General features: G+C 38.9%; 1 protein-coding gene across 3 annotated transcripts; it reads right to left on the bottom strand.

The window, feature by feature from the left end:
• Nucleotides 1-66: 66 nt before the first annotated feature.
• Nucleotides 67-4240, bottom strand: erlec1 (endoplasmic reticulum lectin 1). 3 transcript variants are annotated; one of them, XM_033979703.2, is made up of 14 exons: nucleotides 3908-4240; nucleotides 3728-3832; nucleotides 3464-3544; nucleotides 3256-3333; nucleotides 3124-3181; nucleotides 3012-3055; nucleotides 2715-2938; nucleotides 2304-2469; nucleotides 2072-2233; nucleotides 1935-1994; nucleotides 1739-1863; nucleotides 1575-1652; nucleotides 1419-1494; nucleotides 67-727 (listed from the first exon to the last, which is right to left on the bottom strand). In XM_033979703.2, the coding sequence occupies exons 1-14, from the start codon at nucleotides 4043-4045 to the stop codon at nucleotides 656-658; spliced, it is 1467 nt and encodes a 488-aa protein (XP_033835594.1). In that variant the 5' UTR covers nucleotides 4046-4240; the 3' UTR covers nucleotides 67-655. The 3 variants fall into 3 exon arrangements, with proteins under 3 accessions (XP_033835594.1, XP_033835595.1, XP_033835596.1); XM_033979704.2 differs by having other exon boundaries at nucleotides 68-727; nucleotides 3124-3178; nucleotides 3908-4234; XM_033979705.2 differs by having other exon boundaries at nucleotides 69-727; nucleotides 2325-2469; nucleotides 3908-4234.
• Between the last annotated feature and the right edge of the window lie 15208 nt (nucleotides 4241-19448).

Here is a 19448-nt window from a genome sequence, read left to right as displayed (position 1 = left end):
AAACATCTTCTATAGGAGCAAATTTTGCAATGATCATTTCCAAGTCCAGACAAGACCAATTTGGGTTTTGAGATTTTTTATTAGTAACTTCAAATCAGTTGGGTTATGTCTGTGATACAGCACATATCAGAATCCCGGTGTGCATTTGCATAAAAACAAAATACTCTTTCAATCATCCACAGGCATTTTGAAGTTCAATAATAAAACAAGTCTTCTGTTACTCAATATCCCCTTATAAGTTAAAATCAACTATACAGCAAAATAGACAGCACACATTGCTGCTTCCTGACTAGTGCAAACAGCCACTGAAAAGCAGCTCATCTCAAAACAAAACATGGATTTAAAAAACAATATTTGTAATTCCCCTGAAACTTACAGATTAGTAGTTATACTCAATTGCTTCCCATTAAGAGACTCCAGGAAAAGCATAGAACAAACAAGTGATGAACTGTCTTTTGGGGTGAGGTGCTGTCCATCAGTTAGCAGGGTTACTCTATACCCACTGGATTGCTGCGGTGGATCATAGGCTCAAACAGTCTTCTGGGCTTGTGTTGGTACACCTCATATTTGGCTTTATGGAGCTAGCCAAAGAGTCATTACTTTGACCTCCAATCTTCTACCTACTCTCCAATGTTCTTTGATACAGTCCCTTAGTTTAGCTGGATACTGATAAAAGTCCATGGTCATCTGCTGTATCCAGAACTCTGCATATGACCGGAGATTCAACCTGAAGAAAAGAAGTTACAAGGTTTGTGTCCTATAAAATATCTGCATTGTACAGGCAAAGAAGATCATGTGGAATCATCCATATCACGTATTTTGCCGTACACAAGTGAAAAAACTGCATGTTTTGGACGCATATTTTTTAATATAATTACACATACCTGCTCATACATTTCAAAAAATACAGTGTCAAAAATAGGTTGGATTCTATGCGCAAGTAGGGTATGTATCATCATCAAAATGTATAGAACGCATGCATTTTTGCTGTATTTTGCATTTACCATTAGCACAATATAGTGCTTTCAAATATACTTTGGAAATTCTCGCGTTTGCAATGGTCAGCATATACAGCCTATTCAGCTAGTTATTTTCACTGTAAACCTGTTACAAGGGGCTAAACGTGCCCCGTCAAATTTGATTGGCTTTCCCATTGACAAACACAGAGCCATTGCCTTGAGCTGCCAGTGTGGCCATCCTCGTGTTGTTGTGCATCTGTGGTTTTGTGAGGTTACGCATGTAAACACTGATGCATGGAGTGTGTTTGGGGCCTAACATAGTGGCATCATACATTCTCCAGGTGTGCTGCACTAAATTTTTTATTAATCATATGCAGTAGCAGTTGGCTTGGATCAATACTGGTCTTTTTCCTCTAAAGCAAATTTATTATTGCTTAATTACTAATTTTAAAAACTTACCCCAAGGACATACTGACACGTCTGAGGCTCCAGCATGTACACTGTAACAGCATGTGGAGATTCTGACTCCTTACATCTGTGAAAAACAAACAAACATGAAAACATAGTACGGTATATAAATACTAATTATTACACCCAGAATATTTTGCCACTCACTTGAGTTTCACAACAACCTGTCTTGGTTTGCCTGTCAGATCACAGACATCTCCATGTCCATAAAAATGGGAAACCAACCTGTAGGAAAATGTGAACAGTTTTGAAAAATCTTAAGTAAAATATACTTTATATTTTATCTTGTAGATAAAAAAAAAATAGCATACTTGACTTTCTGGACTCCATCCTCCTTAAGCTGGTAGGATCGAGCTACATTTTTCTTGGCCCAGTCAATGTGCTCCTCAACATTCCAGCTCCCCACAACCACAGTGTTCTTTCCCTGTTCTTTATCCTGAAAAATACATTTAATTACATACTTTAAAGTGTTAGAACATTTTTTGATATGCAAGAAGCAAGAATTACCTCATGGTACTGATGGACATGCTTGCCATAACAGAACTCATATTTCCACCACCCCACACCCTATAAAACACACCAATAATGCGACTTTTTAATTTGTAATGTACTCTTTTTTAATACATCAGATGAGCTTTTCTTACCCCATGCAGACAGTACGAGCCGCTAAGAAAGTCCTTAATCAACTGTTCATCAGTTAAACGGGAGATGTGCGTTGTTCCCACGGTGACTTGGGTCTGCCCTCCAACCGTCATGGGTTTGTGAGTGGAGGTAAAGGCCTCTTCTCTCACTGGAGATGCCTCATCCTATTTAGACAAAGTTCAAATCAATTAAATTGTATGCCTTTTACAAAGAAAAAAAACTGCTTGTATTCACCTGCATGTCAGATTGCCTGACCTCTTTGGCTTCAGGGGCACTACTGCTAAAAGGCGGTTTGAGCTGCTCCTCTCGCTCCTTGTCCAGCTCTGTGAGCCTCTGGGGTCGTAGAGGAGAGCCTGACAATGCCTGGCAGAAGATGGCATTGACTGGAGAAGTCTTGAATCTGAGACACAGGCATAAAATCCAATGGAGCAATACAAACGATTCATTGTAATATTATAATGTGATTGTTGTTCTATGGTAGTTACCCGGTAATCTGAGGTTGTATAAATAAACAAATGATATTTAACTCTACATGCACTCAAACATTAAATCGAATGTGAAGTAAGCGTCAGGAATGTAATAAATTAGTAACTTATTAACTAGATGAACAACTTTTGGGTGCAGCTGTACAAAACAAGCACAGACCTGTATTTTGGGTGGTCACAGAGCAGAGGCGTCAGAACCACCACCTCATATTCACAGGTCGTGACCTCCGCCACAGATAAAATCTCGTGTTTGGCCTCAGGATGACACACATAAAGCACTGATGTAGAACGAGGCAGGTTCTGTTTCAGGGTGCAAGGAGTCCCATTCCCCATGTCCACAGAGTAGTATGGGGTCAGTTGACCCTCTATGTTCTTAGTAGGCACCTGAAGTGCATATGATTAATTACAATGTTATTAACTCCAAGCATGTTTTGGCAACCTCAAAGCAATTACTTACGTCTGTGTCTTCTGATTTTTTACTTTCAGTCTCCTCAGTCTTTTCTGAAAATTTATACAAACTTGGATTAGATTTCTTGTATTAGAGGAAGTAAAATGACAAGTTCACTCACCCGTGGACTGACTCTTCTGTGCCATATTGCCCAGGAAGTACTCCTGCACACTGGCCTTCTTCACAAACAAACTGTTGTTAACCCTTCTTTGTGGTTAAATGAACTTAATGCTATAACATAAATTATACTGACTTGTCCAGTTTCTTTCTCTTCATGATACTGTCTGACATATTTGCCATGACATACTTCATAGGTCCAGTATGACTCAATCTGAAACAGTGTCAGAACATAAGTGTCAAAATGAAGCCTGCCATTGACATAGATGCAGCTGTATTCAAATGCCCATTGTCTCTTTCTGACCCAGCTGCAAACCGGATCGAAAGAAGGACGTGAAACTGACCCTGTATGAACAGCTGCTGCGTTTGAATAAGGGGTCCAGGAGTTCACCTGCAGTCAGTCCTTTGTAATCTTTCTCATCGTCCTAGGACAAACAAATGAGACAAAAATACAAATAAACTGCCAGTAGCATATGTTTATACAATATTTGTATGTAAAAGACCTAAAAGGGATACGTGATTTCAAAATAATTTATTTCAAAATAAAAACAAATGGCGTGGTCTTTTTGTCACAGGTTAACGAATCAAAGAGCAATAATAATCCTTACCTCATCTCCTGAAGTCAAAGAAGGCAAGAGACACTTGTACTTCTCCTGCTCTGTGGTTGTCATAATAACATAGTCCTCCTCGTTGTACAGTGCACCTGACGTTGGCTGTAACGTAAGTTTACGAGTCAACTCCTTACCGTAGATTTTGCGTTACACTCTGACAGTAAATGTGCATCTTACCAGCGTAAATTCAGACCCAGGCCAGGTGATTTTAAAGGGAATTTCGTCCGTAAAAGTAGGGTAGCCTCCTCTGTTTGCAGAGATGCCACTGCAGACCTCCAGCAGCCCTCCGAGGAGCACCCAGAGCAGCCCAGCCATGACCTGCTTTCAGCGGCTCCGACGCCGCTCCCCCCGGACCGACCGGGGCCACACACCTCACACAGACACTGTGCTGCACAGAGGGTGAAAGCACTAAAGGACACCCCGGTGTGAGCTCTGACAGGGCTCACAATCTGACAATACGATACGAATGTCAATACAACAATCGCAGCGGAAATGAAGTGTTTGTTTGCCACGTCGTTTTCCGGCCCAGCTTTGGGCTGAAATAATAACAGCGACATCTGGTGGCCAAATGGACACATTGCGCAAAGTGGTATTTAACGTTTTCTTTGAAAAGCGTGTACATTTTTAACCATCAAATGTGTGCATTTTAAACACTTCATGGCCGAAGTTACGTAAATAAACTCATTTAACGTGATTGGTGACGAATCAGTTTATAGCATAGACTAGGCTAATATTCATTGACAATTATTCTACTTGCCCCTTTGTCTCTTTCCTGCCTCCAGGGCCGGCCCAGCCTATAAGCAGACTAAGCAGCTGCTTAGGGCCCCGAGGCCACCAGAGCGCCTCCAAGAGCCCATACATTTATATTGAAAACAATGATTGGAAAGTTGTTTTTTTTTTTTTTTCCCTGAAAACTAAATGGCACTCGGTTGCTTACACTAGTCTAAATGATTAGATGTATTTTATTTGCCAAATGCACCTTTTGAAGGGTCCCTTCGAAGTACTCTTCAAAGTGTAGTTTGAAGGTTCCGGTCGAGAATCTGCCCTCCTCAGTGTTGCCGCCATCTTGCTGAAGTGGGACAGTCTACACCACGGGCCGCACTTCCACCGCTGTCTTTGAGCGTATGATACGTACATTACGTACGTTATTTTTAATTATTTATTATTTAATAGAAGAAAAGTTAAGATGTCGTCGTCACAGCCGTTTCTTTTTTTTTTTTTTTTTTTAGATTGAATATCAATAGGCAAATATAACGTTAAAGGTGATTTTTTTTTTTTTTTTTTTCAATTGTAGCTACTTCATAACTTTGACAACATATACCTTGTGAAAACGTAATAACAGAGACAGAGGTAACAATATCATTTTCACATTCATAGTCTATAAACCAGAGAACACTGATTAGTGGTACATAAAGTGAGACATTGCAGTTTAACAATTCGGTATTTTGGCCAGTGGCTACACCACTTTAATAATAGTAGAGGGCGCTGTTTCCCCTCTATGCCGTGCCAGTTCTTTCCATCTTATTATTGTGAAATATTTTCTAGCGGTGCAGTGCTACATCAAACTAGTATCTTGATTTACTAACACGAACGTAAATGACACGTGCCAGGGGGCGCAGACCTATGGAATGTACCGGAACTCATGAAGATTTTGTGCCCGTCTCAGGACTCTATTCTATCCTTTCCTGAGAGTCTGTTGCTTCATTGTTCACATTACCTGTGCGGATCATTAAACTCTTCTGACTTTGTTTCTCTTGGTCTTTGACACAATATAAACAAACATTCTTACATTATTCTTATTGCAGTAATAATTTCTAATGATAATAATGTCTTCTTATTGTCTAGCAATAACTCCACATTCCTTTATTCCATGTAACTCCTTTTTAATCATCAAACACACTACAGATCTTTATTCAGATTTAACAGTTTCATGTCGCACTGTTCTAGGTGAGGTAAACCAGTACGAACATTTGAACGTATATTGTGCAGCGGACTCCATTTTCTTCTGTTTCTTGCGTAGTCGCGGTGCATGATGGGTTATAGAAGTGCGTGAAGTGTGCACGGATGCACGCTTCGGTTACGTCCGATCTCCATGGAAACGGTGGAAAGGGAAGGGCAGGTTTGTCTGGCGCATTCAGTCGGGTGCGTTGAAATGGGACAGCCCTTGTCGCGCCGGAAATTACGTAACTGCCCTTCGACGCACACTTTCAATGGTGATTCTAAGGCCAGTTTGGCGAATTGAGACACGGCCCACGCAGCCCCAAGGCCACCGAGAGCCCTTACATTTATATTAGAAATAATGATTGGAAAGTTTAGTTTTTGTTTTGTTTTTTCTGAAAACTAAATGGCACTCGGTTGTCAGCTACTACACCGGTGTGAAGGACCCCTCCCCTCAAGGTGCGCTGTGTGTGCGCTGAGGCAGCAGAGGGACATTTGAATGGGTCTTTTACAAACTAAAAGACTAAAAGTTAGTGAAGTTCAGCTTATTTAAAGTACAGGGCAATCTATGAAAAGCCCCAGTGGAAGTTTGTTTTGGGGAAAGAGGGACTTTTCAGCGAGTACTCGAAATATGAACCACTTTACACCATTGGAACTGCAGGATAAAACAGTGAAGTTGGACGTGCTTAATTCTGCAGACAGGACACACCTCAGAGCAGCAGAGGACAGACAGGACACACCTCAGAGCAGCAGAGGACAGACGGGACACACGAGGACAGCAGGTGAGTGCATTTATTACACTGGCTGTTTTTGATTGAGTGCTTTTGTCTCTAAACCATCAGATGATGGGTGTAGCTAAAGCGGGTCAAAACAACGTTGATTATGGCAGAAATCTCTTTCTTACGTCTGCTGGACGAAAGAACGACCTGTGAACGACTCCTGAATGTGCTGTGAATGCGCATATAGGGATGCACCAATACCACTTTGCAAAACGAGTATTTAATTTTGAGTACTAGCCGATACTGAGTACAACTACCGTTTCCAGACATTATTTTTTACCGGTGTTTGATTATAGAAGTAAATCAAATTCATTTCATAGGATTTTATATACCGTACTTTTTCATCTTAGAATTCTTATCGTATCAACTGAAATCATTGTAATTAGCATCTGGCTTTAATATTTACCACTTCCTCTTCGGAAACTGTGCTCTGCGCTAACTGCTAAAGAGCTAACTAGGCACTGTTAGCATAACGGTGAGTGCTGTTATTTTTACCAGGGCCACACTTTCACACATATGGGCATGCTGTAACTCTTTTAAAAGCTCTGAACCCGCTCTATTCAGTTGTAAATTTGTATCAATTATAATAAGTAACGCATACACCAGCGAATAATCGCCAGGGCCCCTTAGCAACATTAGCATGCTACTATCGTAAGCACAAACACGGCGCTGATATCCTCTGTGAACTATAAAAACCTTTAGAGTCTTAATATTTGCATTTTTCATGTGACAATCACATGTGATTACAGCTGCTCTATGGAGATGATCTGTGAGCATCAAACAAGAGGCAGCGCAGTTACAGTTGTATGGACTCTTGGTATTGGCAGCCAATTGATGAATATGAGTACTGCCACCCGATACTGGTATCGATATCTGTGCCTTCCTACTCATTAATATGTGCATTTACGTGAAATTACAGTATTCAAAGCCTTACAATAACAATAAAAATAAAGTGATCCCAAAATCCTCTCTTATTTAATGTTCAGTCCTTCCAAATGATCTGATGATTGTAAATCTGATGTTATGTCCAGGCTGTTACTCTTATGCAACTCTTAACTTGGATGACTACATTGTACTTCTGAAGTGATATCATTTTGAAGTAAGTGTGCCCTTGCTTAAGTACATCGTTAGGCATCTTTATGTCACATAAAGAATCGATAAATGTAAGCCCACTTTAGTCAACTAGAACACATTAAAATGCACCAGAAACCAAGAAAAAATGCCCAGAATTCAAACACTTCTTTGGCAGACCCCCTTCTTTACATGTTTTTATACTGTTATACTTGTGGTTATTGCTGTTGTGAGCCTCTAAAATTTGCAGTCTTTTTATGTAGTTGTGATGATGTCTTAATGTTGTCAAATATGAATATGTGGCACTGAAGTGGCAAGGGGCCATGAGGGCAAATTCCGCTTAGGGCCCCCTAAAAGCTAGGGCCAGCCCTGCCTGCCTCCTAGTGGACAGATGAAGGTCCCTGACTATTTCTCACTGAAATAGCTTTTGATTCAACACTTAAGTCTGAAGGACAAGCCTGTTCACATGAAAACTGTTAACAAAGAACACTCTCCAACCCTCTAGTTGACAAAATTTTAAAAATGTGAAGCACAAAAAAGATAACCTCAAAACTCTACAATTTAATAACTGAAATAAACAATCAGTTAGCATTATGATTTGACAAATGGGAAAAAGACCTAGGAGTCTCTCCTATTCCTGATAGAAACATTTTTATGACCACAAACAGCCTACCAATATCCAACTCATGCAATATAAAACCATCCACAGAACCCATCTTACACAGAAGCTCTTAAACAAAATGGGACTATCAGACACAGACATTTGCTCACATTGCACTTTGGGAAGCACAGATACTTGCGTGCATGCCACTTGGGACTGTCAGCTGGGACACGCATCCTGGATCTGTATTACTAACAAACTCCAACATTTTGACTGTAGAGTACCTTTAAGTCCATCTGTGTTTTCTATACCATGCCATACTCCCCTGCTTATTTCTCTAACCATTGCTAAGAGGGTAATTTTTCAAAACTGAAAAAAAGCTACACAATGTCCTGGATTAACCTACTTAAAGATTATATTTCAACAGAAAAATGGACCACATTAATTATCTTCAGTTACCACAATAAACAAAAACGTAAACATAAACAAAACAAAAAACAAAACAAACTCTAAACACACTAGTAACACAAAATCATTCATTCTCTGTTTATTCTTATTCCAAAACACCAAGCACCGATTATTATTATTATTATTATTATTATAATTATTATTATTATTATTAGTAGATAGTAGTAGTAGTAGTAGCATTGATAAATACTACTACTACTAATGATGATGATCATAATAATAATGACAATAATTGTTAGTTTTTATTAAATTCATTTACACACAGATGTTTGTATGTTCAACACTATCCTGCTGAAAAATAACGTGGCTATTCCTTTAGTAACCTGATGGTGTCACTGTTGCTGTAAGAATAACCCATAGTGGAGACTAACCAGAATTTGATTTTGAGCCAGGGAAGGAGGAGGGAGATTACAATGGAAAACCTGAGACAAAAAGAAGCAGGATTAAGAGGAGAGGGATGTGGAGGTGTAAGATTTGAAAAGCTTATCACATGGCCATAGCTCCTTTACATTCTTCCACCTTCTTATAGGTCTGTCTTGCAATAGGCTAGATGTGTTTTTAAAAGGCAGTTTTAGAGGCAGGTAAGCATGCATCACTGGGAACTTCTGATGTTAAGTCCGCCACCTGCTTTTCTACATGGAAATGTTATTGTTTTGCCTGGAATGTTCGACAGTATGGCATTAAACTTCTTTATTTCTGTGGAGACAAGCAGGTTATGCCATCAGGCCTAGTTACTGGTCAGATCTGTACAAGATAGTTAATGTCACAGTATGTAACTAGTATGTAAAATTCCCTGCAAAGCAATAACATTTCCAGGGAAAAAAGCAGAGGGCATAGCACTCACCAGAAAAGTGACGTAGTACACCTTTAATAGTCCTATATTGCACAGAATTAATTCTTGTGAGGACTTTGTGGACTGGTGTCAGCAGAACCACCTCATCATCAATACAGAAGACCAAGGAGATGGTGGTGGACTTCCCCAGACGCCACTCTACTGCCCCTTCAGTGGACATTCAGGGAAGGGACATTGAGAGAGTGGACTCATACAAGTACCTTGGTGTTCATCTGAACAACAAACTGGACTGGACTCACAACACAGATGCACTGTACAGGAAGGGCCAGAGCAGGCTCTATCTCCTGAGGAGACTCAGGTCTTTTGGAGTGAGAGGGCCACTCCTGAAGACCTTCTATGACTCTGTGGTGGCATCAGCCATCCTGTACGGTGTGGTCTGCTGGAGCAGCAGCATCACAGAGAGGGAGAGGAAGAAGCTGGACAAGGTAATCAACAAGTCCAGCTCCATCCTGGGCTGTTCTCTGGACTCAGTGCAGGAGGTGGGGGACAGGAGGGTCCTGGCTAAGGTCATTCCTATGCTGGGCCATGAGTCTCACCCCCTGCAGGACGCTCTGTCTGCCCTGGAGAGCAGCTTCAGTGACAGACTGATTCACCCTCGCTGTGTGAAGGAGAGGTTTCAGGTCTTTCCTTCCTGCTGCTGTCAGACTGTACAATGAACACTGTTAACACTGAACATGTGTCATTCATCCATACCTATGTGCAATACTTAAGTCACTTTACGAAGATGTTATATTAGAGTCTATTTTTAGTTTATTTTTAAGTATATTTTTTAAATTAGTTTAAACTATCTATTATCTTTTTTATTGCATGTACCATTTTCCTTCTGTTCTTTAACTGTGCGGTGCAATACTGGAATTTCCCCACTGTGAGACTAAAAAAGGCATATCTTATCTTATCTTTAAGCCACATTTGTTCGTATCATATTTTGTCTTTCTAATGCTATTCTTAAATGATCCGTATTACACTATTTGCTGATCTATATTATATTGTTGTTAAATCATAAAAAGGATATTCAGAGATGTGTTTTGTTTTAGTCACACATGTTTGAGTAATCCTGTCTACATCTCCAAAGCCCAAAATGCTCTGTTCCATCTTGTGATGTCATGAAGCCGTAGTTTTCAAGTTAATGGGTGATTTTTACATTTCTTTCAGTAGAGATTGGCAATTCCAGGGGTGATATCATCCAAATGATGCTAGTGAAGGTTTATGGAGTTTAACAACACGGTGGAGCACTTCCTGTATTACCACATGACATCACAAGGTGGAAGAGAATGTTTTTCATTTAAGAGAAGAACTCGGCCTATATGCAGGATTTGTGAATTAAACATGTGTGAATGAAACAAAACACAACTAGAAAATAGAAATATAAAATATGATCCAAAAAAATGACAGATATTTCACAAACTCAGATTTTTTTTTTTTTCATTTTCAGGTTTTACTCGATACCATTTATGAATATATATGATATCATTCATATTGTACCTGTAAAAAGAAATAATGCATTGCATTATTCCATTTCTTTATGGCATTTTATTTTGTAGCATAGTTTAACTTTTTGTCTTAAAAGTTTTCATCATATTTCAAATCTATTCAGTTTCTACACTCATTAATCTATAAATGCAATATTTGAATCATATTATCGTCTAAATCCTCCTTTCTCCATGGCTGTGTGTTTTCTTGTGAAGTGTTTCTAACTTACCAGGTAGTACCCCACCTGTTTTCAAATGCGCCTTTCCTTTATTTTGCTGGTGCCATGGCTGAGGTGAACATGATTTGCATAGATGCCTCTCGCACATTCACACCTTATGCATAATTGATACAACTGTCATCTCGAGAACCATAATAACATCAGTCCAAAGGGAGTGCGGAGAAATGATACCTGGCATTTGAAGGTCTGCTGTGAGATTAAGATGTATCCTGAGCTGTCGCCTATAAACCACACAAGGAATACATCAGCCATCACATCAGCACTGTGTCTGTGGATGGACTTTTAATTACATTCAAAACTCATTAACTTCTTTACCCCCAAGGTTCAAAATCATGACTTAAAAGGGGGTGAGCTAAAAGGTGTAGGCTGATGTCATAATCTATACCAAAAAGCACCAACATAAGACACAGGAGGTCTCTTGAAAAAGTTTTTGGTGCAGTTCTGAATCTCTGTTTGAATTCTTTATAGATTTATCATTGAGATCCAATAATTCAGCTGGCATATGGGTCACAAACAAGGAGCCAAACTTGGATAAATATAGAAGTGCAGGTGCTGAAATGACAGGAGAGGAATCCTGCACAAAACACAGATGATTTCCAATGTTGAAACTACAAAGTGAGTTCTAGAAGCAGAGGTGTAGTGTGACATCCTGGGCCCTGGGTACAAACTATACTATACTATATTGGTTGGTTATTTGTGGGTTTCAGCTTCAGTGATATGCACAGACTGTATAAAGAAGTGGGCTAAGGGAGTGTGACGTCACCCATAGTGTTCAGCTCCATTCAAATAAAGCTCCTTTGAGGCTTGCAGTTATAGTGATATAGTTATATTGATATATTTGATGAAGAGGTAAAGACCCAATCCGGAGCAAGGCTGTTGGAGGTGGTGCTTAGCAATGCTGTCAGTCAAACCTGCTGCTAATGCTAGTGGGAGCAACCTTGGGAAAGAAGGCACCTGATTTATATGTTATTAATGTTCATATTTTGATTTATGGACAAATAGTAGAATGGAAACATCAGGATCATGTAGAGTGGGGTAAAAGAACATTTAAGAGCAAAATAGCGAGCCTAACAGCAGCAGTCATGGAGAGAGGGGTGACAGTTTTTCTATAGAAAGTGAATTGGAGTTGAGGAAGCCTGAAGCACGCCCATGCTCACTTCTTATTTGGATCATGGTGGCTATCAACAACCATGCAGTATTTTTAGAATGCTTTTCCATTCAAAAGATAAAATATTTTAGTTTTAAATATGGCAGTGACCCTAATTTTTCATCGTTCTGAATCCATTATATGAAAAATGCACATTACAGACTTTGTGAGAACTCCTCTCTGCACTGGGCACCATGGGTAAACAAGTATCCGTACCCCAGTCTGACAGCCCTGCCTAAAAGCTTTCAACTAAGCTCACAGGTTTGAGTAGTCCCGTTTCAGTTAAACTATAGGGATTCAAGAACGTGAACCCAGCCCATTTCAAACAGACAGTTGTAGGCCTATTTAATATGCCTTGTTGTGCTCTGTTGTTCCTAATGCACCTGTTGTTCTGGCCTGGCAGTTATAGGCTAAATGAATCTTGCAAGAGCCTACAGCTTGTATAGATTCAACGAAGAATAAAAACAAGCCGTGTGTGAAACATGAAAGCGATGAATTTGGCCGTGTCAGCAGATCAGGCTGCGTCTCCCCACATGCCTGCAGAGAAGGTAATGAGAGAGTATTTTTGTTTGGAAGGATCTGGAAAGGCTTCAGATACTCGTGGCGCTGGTTCAAGGGATTTCATTTCGCCGTGACTTGGCTTTTGAATGACACTATCAGAATATGTCGACACACACAAGCCCCAGTGCATCGAAATGCGAATGAAACAGTAATTTAATTCACGGCAGATTGAGTTGTGCATCTATCATCATTTGAGGTTATGGGATTTTCCCTTTTCCCAGAGGAGATCTCGTGTTACTGCCTTATCATAACTGTCAGCCAATCGGACAAGGGCTTGAAGAGGGCCAAGGTGAAATAAAATCAAAGCTATGGAATTAAATTGGATTGCAATGGGATTTATTTTAAAAGTCAGAACATTAAACATTATTATTATTACTAAATGGCATTTTTAAATTAAATAATAAACACAATCTCATGTCACCATTTTTGAATTATATCCATTTCAAATCATCTCACAACCCCCAGCTCAGTGTCTCGCAAACGGCAAGGACTTTGAGAAGTGCTGGAATAGGGGAACATTTTCTGGCACATTTGATATTAAACAGACCATTTTTTTACACTTACATCCACTTATGGAATTTTGAACTAAAGTACATTACACAGCTGTACTGCAAAGTTGATAATAAAAGCCAACACAAAATAAATATTGTGTAATAAATTATACAATTATGTTCATAAATAAACATGAACACTGAGGCAGTGCTCTGAGCTTCAAACAATACGAGCCCTAATATCTGTCTTTATGCTGCACTGTTTGGTTATACAGCATCCACTCCACTGCCTTGGCCCATTTATTTATTCGCCTGGCTGCTGTAATGTTATTGAAGCAAAAGAACCAAAACAATCCATCATTATTTGAACACAGTCTCCACATCTTACTGGCACCAGTTTGGGACACAGATGGTTTACTGGTGAGGGATATGAGGGATGATGACTTGTCCTGCTGCATGCACAGGGACTTGGAGAAGCTGATGCTATGCGGCTCACCAGCTAATGCAGTTTATGTTTAAAAAAAAAATACTTCATAACACACTATTAGTCTTAATAAAGCATTGTTGTGGCGATCTTTACTTTAAAGCCACAGTCATGTTTAGAGTATGCCACGTATGTTTTCCTATGTGGCGTTTTTGTACACAATGATCATCTCCTTGACCCAAGCTTTTATCTGATGTTGTAACATATGTCCAGTGGTCTTGTGCCGCTCTAACTAGTCTAAACTGGCTCTTTGGGTGCTGTTGTTCCTATGGTATAAATATGCTGTGTGTATGTTCACTTGTCAGCTTTGGGGAAGACGACAGGTATCTCTTTACAATAGAGCACACAATTGCTTTAATAAATCAGACTCTTTGATTCAAGACAACGTCTCAGTTCATTTTATTCTTTTGTTGTTTGCTTGTAGAAATTCCACAACAGGTTTGGTGTCATGGACAGGATCACACATAGCAATTTCAGAAAGCAACAAAATAGCATCAAGGAGCTCAGCGATCTGTGGAGCATTTAAAATAGGTTTGCCATAAGATTTCAAAAACTTGCAACAAAGACTTGATGTACAAATAGATAAGGCTGAGAAACAGCTTAATTAATGGGTTAGGGTCAAGAGTTAAGTTAATATTTGCTATGTATAATAATGTATAATGTTTAATTGTTCATCATTTGTTCATTATGAATTAAGTGTTTTGTCATACTCTCTTAAAACTAGTTTAAGTATAATGTATGATGTCTTTGTAAAACACAAAGTATTGTAATGAGCTGATATTTTGTGTTTACCTCAGAGTCGACACGTTTTGTTGTTCTTGTACCTGTTTATGTGTTGTTAATGTCACTGCTTTTGTATGTGACACTTGGTTGCTATGCCGACAAGTTGATGTGAAGGTTTTATTCATCAGTTACTGGTCTGTTTTGAAGATTGGCTTGAGTGAGTTGAGACTGCTGTTGTTTTGATCTTGTTTTGCCCTGGGTTATGGCCTATAGTAGCCCTTGTGTTCAGAAAATAAACCACCAAAAGTAATTCTGCGTGTTTCCTTACACCAGAAGGCTACAGTACTATAAATTGAAAGTCTAATGTACAACCTGAAGAACATAGAGCACAAGAGCAACTTTCAAGAAATCTAAAATGCAAGAGCAGAGGTGGTAAAGTTGTACAAGTGAGAGTTTAGAGTGAACAGAATGTGTTTCGCCAAGTACTTCTTAAGTTCTCACCGAGCTCTGGTAAGGGTAATTGCACTGAAACGAGTAGTAGTGTGTTTATATTGCTTATTAGCAGGGGTAGAATGCAACAAAGCACAAGTAGTAAAGCACTGTACACATTTTAGGTATCTGTACTTTATTTAGGTAAATGGATCTGGGCCTTACTTTTACTTAATTACATTTGAGAGTAGGTATCTGTACTTTTTACTCCACTACATTTTTGAACAGAACTGAAAAGTAAAAGTACTTTTATATTATTGTTTGAGACCTGCTAAAAAGGTTAATCATTTGCACAAACAAAAATATACAAATACAAAACGATCAATTCAGTTGTTTCTGTTTAACAAAATTCAGCACAAATTTTTTATCAAAATCACTACATTTGAAGCCTCATAACACCTCAAAATATGTACAAAATACTTTTACTTTTTACTCTTTAAATACATTTTTAAGTGGGTACTTTAATACGTTTACTTACTAAGTTAAGTACGTTTACTTGTGTATTTTTTGTGCTGGTCTCTGTAGTTTTACTCAAGTAACAAAACTGAGCATTTCCCTCACCACTTGTTATTATTTAATCAGTCCAATGAACCTATAGCATATTCTGATTAACTCTAATATTTTCTTTGTTTTGGGTTAATTGTATAATTTAAAATTGTCAATTGTGACGCTTTTGTTGTTTCTAGACTTACCTACAGTGGGTAGGGTAACCAGCATTGTTACTCAAGTAAGAGTACTGTTACATTGTAAAATATATTACTCATGTAACAGTAAAAGTATAGGATCTGTTAACTACTCAGTTAATGAGTAATTTTATTAAAACATAAATGTAACTGAGTAGCTGTAAGAATAGTACTGTTTTACACCCAAGGCATTCACGCTTCAATTTTAGCAGCCTGCTTTTCAGACATTTGCAAGATGAACTAACCAATTTGGCAAAGTTTCAAAACAGTCCACAATACATCAGCATCAGGTCATTTAGTGCTGCAGGCCAATAACACAACATTATTGCATTATATTTTTTCACAAAAGCAAGATGTTGAGAGCAGTGTGAGGCTGTATCACCAGTCTTATATACACTGAATACACTGCAAACCCACGCAGTACACGCAAGGTTACCACATACTGAGGTTATCCACGGTCTGCCTGATATTTCTACAAGCCAAACAAACTCCATCTAAAGCACCACACTTTATTATGTACTTCTGCAAACTTGTTCCACACTTTCCCCAGGCTTTATATGTCTCCATGTGCCTGTGAACTGCTCAGTAAACAGAGCATATTGGTGGAACTCTGAAGGATGCGGTAATTCATATTGGCATCTCGGTATCTGGGAGCCTCTTTTCCAAATGGCACAAGGAATTTGACCTTTTCCTGATCTCACCACTGTCAGTCCATGACCTTTGCATGCGCAGCATCCCACAAGTCAATGGATGAGTTACACCGTTTAGACCAGCAACAAACATCGCCTTTCAGAAATCACTTGTCAAGATCAGAGTTGTTAAGTTTGATACTGGAGACTTTTTGCCAGTGGTGGAAGGTAATGAAGTAAAAGCAGTAAAGTACTGTACTTAAAATAAAGCAGAGACACCTAAAAATTCTTCTTAAGTACATTGTACAGTGGATACTTTTTACTTTTACTTCACCATATTTGATAGCAGGTATCTGTACCTTCTACTCCACCAAATTTTTTAACTGACTGACTGAAAAGTATAAAGTTCTTTTCACATGATTTGAGGCGTTATTTTTACCATGCTGGTGGTAACATCCTGACTAAAGTTTTCAAGTTCAAGCTTGCAACTTTGACTTTGTTACTGTTGAAATGAGAATTTTTTTTTAAATCGCCATCACTACATTTAACACATTAACAAATTAACTTTATCGAAATCTGTGTGAAAACTTTTACAACATGTACAAGTACATTTTTAAACAGGTACTTTAATACTTTTACTTAAGTAGATTTTTCCTGTGATGCTTTTATCCTTTCATTTTTACCTCTATATCTGTACTTTTACTTAAGTCGCAAAATTGACCACCACTGCTTTTTGCATATCAATGATTATGGGTGAGATCGAGCAGAGACAGCAGACGAGTACTTTACAGCTCTGTGATTATTACAGCAGACGAGTACTTTACAGCTCTGTGATTATTACAGCAGACGAGTACTTTACAGCTCTGTGATTATTACAGCAGACGAGTACTTTACAGCTCTGTGATTATTACAGCAGACGAGTACTTTACAGCTCTGTGATTATTACAATAGACGAGTACTTTACAGCTCTGTGATTATTACAGCAGACGAGTACTTTACAGCTCTGTGATTATTACAGCAGACGAGTACTTTACAGCTCTGTGATTATTACAGCAGACGAGTACTTTACAGCTCTGTGATTATTACAGCAGACGAGTACTTTACAGCTCTGTGATTATTACAGCAGACGAGTACTTTACAGCTCTGTGATTATTACAATAGACGAGTACTTTACAGCTCTGTGATTATTACAGCAGACGAGTACTTTACAGCTCTGTGATTATTACAGCAGACGAGTACTTTACAGCTCTGTGATTATTACAGCAGACGAGTACTTTACAGCTCTGTGATTATTACAATAGACGAGTACTTTACAGCTCTGTGATTATTACAGTAGATGAGTACTTTACAGCTCTGTAGACAGAGACCACAGTAGAGTAGAGAGCACTGTGGAAGCAGAGGCTAAGCTTTGAGTGGATAATAGAAGTTCATTTCACACCCACCTGAAATCTGTTAATGTTTTTTTCATTCTCACCATCTCTTTTTTTGGGAGTTGTGAAACTTAGTGAATCAATATTAGCTTGTGTTGTGTTACTCTTGAACTGTATCTGTAAATAGTCCCACCAATCAAAAAACTATTTTACTCATGTAGAGATAAATCTAAAACTGAACATAATAACTTTCTAAATCACCAAATGATCTTATACCAGTGGAGGTGATCATTAATTAGACTAGTGGAGGTGATCACTAATTAATACGATACGTTTATTTGAGACTTTTGTCCCGTTTTAAGCCTTATGACTTAATTTGTGCAGAAGTGTTGCTGTTCCTGTACATGTTGTGGGTGCAATGTCACTGATTAGCCAGTAGTTTGTTGTGACCTACAGTTAGTCTTTGAGCCGAGAGCTTGTGTGGGTGAGTCTGCAGTGGTATCAAGCAAAAGCTCAACACCAGTCTGTTGCTCTAAACCTTGTATAATGCAGCTGCTTAGTTAATTTAAATCATTATTATTCAAAACAATATTTTTTACTGTCAAAAGTTTACCTGAGGAACTACAGACTTATCCTTTATTAGTTTTGTGATTCATTAGGCACTGTAAATCAGACAAATGATGCAGCTTAAGCTTCCATCTTATTCAGAACATAATTTAATATTATGTTTTTTTTGTTTTTTAATTACTATTACACTGTGATTAATTGCACAGTCTTGACTCATTATTTGTTAAAGATCCACCAGAACACAGCCCTGTATTGATGTTGTGATATCTGTGATCGGTAAATGTCGCTTTCCACCTCCGCAGAAGTAGGAAGTTAAGAATGCTGCTCTCTCCCCCGCTGGGTCAAGGTGAGTGTGTGTCTGACGTCCACCCCTCTCTCTCTCCTCTCTCCTCTCTCTCTCTCTCTCACTCTTTCCCCTCTCTCTCACTCCTCCGCAGATGTCACCTGGTCATTATCCTGAGGCCACCATCTGCCAGGCCTGGGACACGCGCTCTGCTGGACCCAAAAGTCCACACCTCCACAACATAGCTCTTTACTGCTCTGCTACTGCTGCTGCCCCTCTGCCCGCCCCTAGCGTCTTACAGGCCAACCAGGTCATGTCCAAGGGGTACACGCTCTCTCTCTAATTCCCTGCCCTAAACTCTGGCTTTCACTGTAAACTGCCATGAATTGATTATGGTCTACCCAAGCCTCCGTCACTTTTTGTTTTGTCACCTCTGTGTGTTTTGGGGCGCTACTGCCAAAAGAAACTCCCAAGTTCCTTCAACCTAACGTGGTCGAGTAGACTTCTTTTACAGAGCCTCTACCTGATTTTTCCCCCATGTATTTGAGCAAAACGTATCTTAATCTCTTGAGGGCAAAATAAGTCCGCTGTGTATCTGCATCTAATCAAGTGTTTTATTGTCAGATAATCAGGAAGTGTGTGGTTAGCATGCTTGTTGTTGGGATTCGTTTTTTGGGATTCTTTTATTCATTCTTATAAATATTTGGGATCTATAAATCTGAAGGTAAATCTGTAGGTAAAGCACTATTTTGTGTACAAATTGGGCTCTACAAATAAACTCTAAGCTCTAAAAATACATTTATCTAACGTAGTAGTAGTAGTAGTTACAGAAAACTGGTGTAAAAATTCAAATATTGCCTTTTTTTTTTTTTT

Source organism: Periophthalmus magnuspinnatus, chromosome 15 (assembly GCF_009829125.3).
Source record: "Periophthalmus magnuspinnatus isolate fPerMag1 chromosome 15, fPerMag1.2.pri, whole genome shotgun sequence".
Lineage (NCBI taxonomy): Eukaryota > Metazoa > Chordata > Actinopteri > Gobiiformes > Gobiidae > Periophthalmus > Periophthalmus magnuspinnatus.
Note: the sequence above shows the minus strand (reverse complement) of the source record. Positions and strands in the feature narration are given on the sequence as shown.